This window comes from Gastrolobium bilobum, unplaced genomic scaffold (genome assembly GCF_033153095.1).
Source record: "Gastrolobium bilobum isolate Gb01-03AN ecotype WA unplaced genomic scaffold, APGP_CSIRO_Gbil_v1 utg909, whole genome shotgun sequence".
NCBI classification, from domain to species: domain Eukaryota; kingdom Viridiplantae; phylum Streptophyta; class Magnoliopsida; order Fabales; family Fabaceae; genus Gastrolobium; species Gastrolobium bilobum.
In genome coordinates this window covers 1,332,058-1,338,805 of record NW_026895707.1, presented here as the reverse complement: position 1 = coordinate 1,338,805, position 6,748 = coordinate 1,332,058, and the positions used below count along the sequence as shown (strand labels likewise).

General features: G+C 30.5%; 1 protein-coding gene across 1 annotated transcript; it reads right to left on the bottom strand.

Annotated features, from left to right (window-relative positions):
* Positions 1-600: 600 nt before the first annotated feature.
* Positions 601-5,239, bottom strand: LOC133292716 (agamous-like MADS-box protein MADS3). Its single transcript, XM_061491153.1, has 8 exons — positions 5,037-5,239; positions 2,545-2,620; positions 2,276-2,337; positions 2,017-2,116; positions 1,729-1,770; positions 1,538-1,579; positions 1,245-1,384; positions 601-688 (listed from the first exon to the last, which is right to left on the bottom strand). The coding sequence occupies exons 1-8, from the start codon at positions 5,216-5,218 to the stop codon at positions 601-603; spliced, it is 732 nt and encodes a 243-aa protein (XP_061347137.1). The 5' UTR covers positions 5,219-5,239.
* Between the last annotated feature and the right edge of the window lie 1,509 nt (positions 5,240-6,748).

The following is a 6,748-nucleotide window of genomic DNA, read 5'->3' as shown; positions in this document are numbered from 1 at the left end:
CAAATATTTTTTCAAAAACAAAATAATTTTTTTAAAAAAATTAAATAGTTTTAGCTTCTGTAAAAAAATACTTCTAAAATAAGTAATGTATAAAAAGTCCTTTTTTTACATGGCTTAGCCAGTTAGGAGATATTTGAGTGGAGAAGACACGAAAATGACAGAGAATGAAAGGTTTTAATAAAAAATTTCTCCTAATTTTGAGAATGTTATAAGATTCTAAACAACCAAGTAATAAAAAGAATGAAACTCAATACTCAGCAACTATTCCTATTCCTTTTTGCCTTTGTTTTTTTTCCTTTGGATTTTTTTCACTATCTTTCCCCTTCAAAAACCCAAACATAGATAAGTGTTTTCCTGGGGAGGTAGAGAGAAATGGATACATATACCTATATAGGTTCAAACTTCAAAGTTCAAACAATAACATTGCTTTAAATATAGTAAAACCATTGTCTATACTTGTATCCAATTACAGAAGAAGCTAGAAAATTAAAGTCTGCAACTTCCCATGCTGGTCACAAAGATACATTTTATGCTGATAACAACAACCAAAACACAAATATAAAAAGCGTATAAATCATATACTCTATTAGGTAAAAGTGATCAAAGGAACCATCCCTGCATAAAGTTTGTCTCACAAGCCATGCTCTTTGGAACATTAGATGCCTCAGCTTGAACATAGTGATGGTACCTATTCAAAAGATGAGGTTGAATTAGAATTTCTGACCATTGAAAGTTCATGATTTTGATTGCTTCTATTTTGGGACACCACTTACACCAGTTTGCCTCTTGAAATGGCATAAATTTGACCAAACAGTTAGCAGGAAATTTATCTTTTACATCTTTATTTTTACATTAAAAGAATAGGGTTTTTCCTGCAAATGCGAAATAACTTTATTTCTTACACACAAATAAAAAAAAGTGAGTCCCTTTTTCTCTCTTCTTTTCACTGGCCTCATCCATTCCTACATGTGTGTTGGAGAAACATTAATCCCCTACATTAGTATATACTATTATATGTTCATATTTTAAATCATTATCTTGCAAAATTTGTTTTAGGTTATGGGTTTGAAGTGTGAGAGTTAGTTGTTGGACAAATTATCAGCCTAAGAACCACATCCGATCTTGAAATGTTAACTTTATTTAACATTAGCTTAAGTTAAAAATTATGAACACTAGAGACCAATTATTTGTCTCATTAACTTAAGGTGCAATAATCATATGCAAAGAGGAGATTTCAAATATACCCTATTTGCAAAAAAGGTTCTGGTTGGCAATCCATAGGGTTGGTTTGAGAAGGCTGAAAGGGAAAGCTGCTGTTTCCTGCAGCTGAAGTAGAGCTCCACAAGTTTTCCATAGCTTTAAGATTAAATCCCTCTGCTTCAAGCTGAAAATGGAGTTTTGAAGAAAGAGTTAATAAAGAAATTAGAATGAGTTAATTAATTGAAAAATAAAAATAAAAAAAATAACTAAGACATATGTATCCTGCACTAGAATGGTGCACACTATATTGAAATTGTTGGGTGCTATATTGCAAAACCTTGACTTTAAGTTGCTTATTCATGTCCCCAAGATGGCGTTCCTGCAATGACTCACAATGTAAATTTAAGTGTTCAAAATGGCTTAAAAATTCATATACTTAATCAATAATTGACCTGTTAAAAAATTAATTTGACTACCGATAACAAAAATAATATTATAACACCAAAAAGATTGTGAAACATTTCTTACCCTTCTGCGAAGCTCTTCCATTTGTTCAATCATAATTTGTGTCTGCAATTGAAATAAAATTTCAAGTATATGATCATCTAATATCTCTCTATATATATAAATCAAAAGATTTCACTAAGAGTTATTTCAGTATATTACAACCTTTATACTATTTTAATCAAGTTAAACTTGTATACATATACAAATTGTTAATAGCTCTTGTAGGAATGTTTTACAACCAAAGGCAAAGTACCAAACAGAAATATAGATAGAGCTTTATGTATGGAGAATTCCTAGATGTGTTCACACCTTCCTTTGCCTAGCTTGTGCTAAAGCTCCTTCAAGCTGTTTCTCAAGATTCTGAAGCTCCTTTATGCTCAACGGTCCAAGATCTTCCCCAAGCAAATGCCTGATGAAATGACATTACATTGGAAAGTAAATTTTGACATGTGGTGATCTGTTACCAGATCAACTCATTTATGCTTGTGATTAACATGCATTTACATATGTAACTGTTGTAAACAAGAAAATATTAGTGATTGATTAGAAGGGGCATATAAATGATTACCTCTGAGTCCTTTGAAGAGACTCATACTTTGCCTTTAGCTTTGACACCTCTTGGTACCAGCTCTGATTGTTTAAACAAAAAATCATAAATGATTCACTAATAAGATCTAATTATCTTTTGTTATATATTTTGTTACATTATCATATCTTTTTGCTTTCTTTTTAAGAAAAAAAGTACTTCATTTTTCAGGTTAAAGAATTGTGGTATACTTGCTAATGGACGGAAAGAAGTCCTTAATTTCAGAAAGAGTTGGTAACACACATATATACCTGAGTTTCACATTCAACATGGTCCTCTTGAGGAGTAAAAGAGCACCTTTGGTATCGTTCAATAGATTTGGTAATGCTGCAAATATTAAAGGAAACCCGGGTCTATTAGTTTGAAACAAATTGTTATTCTGGAAAGTGAAATGCTAAGTAATAAGTGAAATGATGACCACTAAGTTAAGGATAGGCATATACAGCTGACAAAACTCTAATTATATAATATAGGGCATACTAGTTTTTCACTGAATAATGCATTGTGAATTTGGTCCAAATTGATGTTTGGAAAAAGCGTTTTCAAATAAATTTTTATATAAAATGAATTTTGAGTATAAGTTACAAATTTATTTTCTTCATTAAAAAATGTATATGTGCACAAAACACATTGTATTGATTTTTTTTTTTTTTTTTTATTTTGGGTAATTTCATACTTAAACTGTTTAAACAACTCATTCTTACAAATATTCGGTAACATTCATTTTGTTTTTGGAGAAATGTCATATATCAAATATCCATACAAAGAAATTCGTAATGTGCACTAATAAATTATTTTTGTCAATTATTTTACGAAATTTTGTTTGCTTTTTCACAAATCAGACCTTTCATTCATTTCGTATTTTCTTTAGGTGAACATATAATTTATAGATTTATGAAATTGCATAAACATATATAGATGAAACAAAGAGTGTCTCTTGGAAACAAAAAATAACCTTAAAAAAAATCAACATTATATTATTATTTTCTAGTCTAGGGGAGAGGGAAACAAAGCTGACTGAAAATAAATCAGGATGTGCACATAATTTCTGAAGATTTTCTTATATGGACTTCTTCAAGGAAACCTAAATTTGTTTATGGAGAAAAATAAGTTCTGGAATATGAGAGAGAATAACACACAATTCAAAACAGTAAAACAAAACACAGTTTCTGGATCCCTAATCTTGACCATTAACTCATGATTTCAGCTGCACAGAATCTTGGCATGGAAGTCCTCAAATTCACTGTTAAATATGTTACAATGTTAGGTTAAATATTAAAAAAAAAATAGTGAAACATATTTGGTCTTTTTATCTTTTCCTCTCCTTTCACTTTTCATATATAACTTTTACAAGCCATGCCTTCAACAGACAAAGATATATAAACCTATTATAGTACCAGCAAGAAAGAAAAAATAATTAAAAATAAAAGTTGTTTCACGTTTTTAATTTTGACCAATTATTGATAAAACCATATCATCATTATCATGCAGAGGAACGTAATTACAAAACCAAATTAACTGTAACAAAAACAAGAGAGAGAGAGAGAGAGAGAGAGAGAGAGAGAGAGAGAGAGAGAGAGAGAGAACCAATTGATCTAAAAAGACCTAATAGCAAAAGACAAGAAGGGAAGCAGCACCTATATCTCTGATTGCAACTTTGGGATAAACACTGCAATTGTTTTTGGGACACAGATAGAGAATAGAGCATTTTCTGATGAGAGAAGATACAATGATAGAACCAAAAGATCAAAAGATAAAAAGGGATATGGACAAGAAGGTGATGAAGAACTCCAACACTCTATAGAGTGTAAAAATTTTAAGGCTCTAAATTTTTTATATTTTTGAGGGAAGGTATTGGGGTCATAGCCCTAGATCTTGCACAACGGTACAAGAGAGTGAACATATCCTTGGACTTTGCCATTACACTATGATACAAAACTGTATTGTCCATTCATATGATCATATGATTGCTTTCTTCCTCTCTTTTTTTGTTTTTTGTTTCTTCTTTAATTCTGAGAAAGAAGGAAAATAGATTGTACTATTCCATCAATAGAGCATGAAAATTGAACCCACAATAGAGATATCAGGTGGAAGGACTATGAAACGTGTCGATCTGTGATTGGGAGCAAAAAAACTCATCATATTTTATCTTCTATAACTCATGAAACTTCATCCTTCCAAAATAACTGAAACCCCACATTTTTTTTAAAAAAAAACTAAGGGAATTAAAAAACCCCACAATTTAAAAGAGAGAAAAAGAAGAAGAAAGAGAAATATATCATATGGAAGGTATTAGATCCACTGATCCAGAAGAGGCCAAGATGGTGTCAGGTGCATGTGTTAGAGAAAGAAACTATGAATGATGACTGATAGAAAAGAAAAGAAAAGAAAAGAAAAACTAGTGGGTGAAAAGTTATCAAAGGTGTGAAGTTAAATCTTAAAAACATCAAAAGCAGAAACACCAGTAACCATTTTGGTGAAAGAAGCTGATGCAAAGAAGAAAGTGAATTGCACAGAGAAGAGAAGAAGGCTATCTCAGCATATGCATCAGAAAAAAAAAACACACACACACACACACAAAAACTAAAAAGAAAAAGAAGGGTTTTAATACCTATTGGGATTTGCACCTAACAAAAATGGACATGAAACTTCACAAAATAGATAAACAAAAATGTACATAAAAAAAACACACACACAAATTAAAGGTGAGATTTTTGCAAATTAGAGAGAGATAGTGAAATACCCAACACTTCCAAATTCATAGAGCTTCCCACGGCTAGAGAAGATTATAAGAGCAACCTCAGCATCACAGAGAACTGAAAGCTCATAAGCTTTCTTGAGCAAACCGTTCCTTCTTTTGGAGAATGTAACCTGGCGGTTGATTTTGTTCTCTATCCTCTTCAGTTCAACCCTCCCTCTTCCCATTCTCTCTTTTTCTGTGTGTCTCGAAACAATAACAAAGTTTATATTTTTATTAGAAAAAATAAAATTGGTTTTTCTGATTTTCAGTTTCTCTCTATTCTGGAATGTATAGAATAAGAAGAGAATGAGATTTTAGTACAATATAGAAAAAAGTGAGAGAGAGAGAGAGAGAGAGAGAGAGAGAGAGAGAGAGAGAAGATGCAAAGTAAGTAGTTGTGAGATAATGGCTATGTTTCAGAGAAGTGGAAGCTAGTGTGTTATATAGAAATAGACAATGAATCACAGAAAAAAAGGGGACACACTTGATATTCTTTTACAAAAAAATGGAAACCCAAGTTATTCTTATTTTTATCTCATTCTCTTTTTCCAATTTAATTTTAGTAAATATGGCACTTTCTTCTTCTTCTTTTTTTTATTTTTTTTTCTCTCTTAGGTGCATATTTTTAATTGATGCAGTTTAGGGCAAGAAAGGAAGTTCTATGCACGCTCACGCGCCCTATGTGCATACACGCGCCCATGTGAAGGGTCTTCAGAGTCTACACCAGATAGCATTATTTGTGGTAATGCACTAACCACTGGCTGCCAAGTCTGTTTAGCCCAAAATTGGTTAGCCTAATAATGATGAAAGCTTTGCAGGTTGACCAATAACTTGTACAAAAAAATCAGTGGGATATCATAGCATATAATGCTTACTTTTTTTAATGATTAATTTTTTCTATCAAAAATTTTAAAAAAGAAAGAAAAAAAATTATAAACATCAGTTGAAATTATGATCTAATGATATTAGAGAAAAATAGATAAAATATGTAAAAAAAAGGATATATAGATAAAATATGTAAAAAAAAGGATATATATATATATATATATATATATATATATATATATAATATCTTATCTAATCGTATATATACTAAAATAAAATTCACCAATGTTTATTTTTATTTTTTATTTCCTTTTCCTCCTTAAACATGATTGTGTAATTTAGTTTTGTATATATCATGAAGAGAAAAGCGCTCTTGTATATTAATTAGTAATTTAAGCCCAACTTTTAAGTTCTAACCCAAGTTACTGTCATCTTTAAAATTATTCAAGCTTAGGATGATTCTACACTGCCACTTAATCTGGCATATACTATATATATCATCAAAATAATAATTATGTATTCATATTGATATTTAATAGCATAATAAATATGAGAAATAATCTGATCAGCCTTCAAGTTCTTCAATTCAACATTGCAGGTCTTCTGAGTTCTGATGAAGTAGATTAACCTCTTCTTTCTTTTTTTCTTGATGCTGTTATATTTGTTTGACATTATTAGTGTATTTAAGCTGAGATTTTTTTTTTTTTTTTTTTTGAAAATCAAATTCTAAAAACTTGTGAAAATGTTGTTGATGACAAAAAGTTTATACTTGTCCTTATGATTAATTAAGAGACCCTGGGGGAAAAAGTCCCAAAATGCTAGCATATTTTGCTTGATATTAATCAATGCTATAATGTTGTACCTAGCACACAAGTTGTACTAGCAAGAAG

Excerpts from the sequence above, each read along its gene's own strand:
- LOC133292716 (XM_061491153.1), bottom strand. The coding sequence starts at position 5,218 with ATGGGAAGAGGGAGGGTTGAACTGAAGAGGATAGAGAACAAAATCAAC. Across the intron at positions 1,580-1,728 it reads TGGAAGAGCTTCGCAGAAGG|GAACGCCATCTTGGGGACAT; the intron begins GTAAGAAATGTT and ends GAGTCATTGCAG. Across the intron at positions 689-1,244 it reads GAACCTTTTTTGCAAATAGG|GTACCATCACTATGTTCAAG; the intron begins GTATATTTGAAA and ends TCTTTTGAATAG.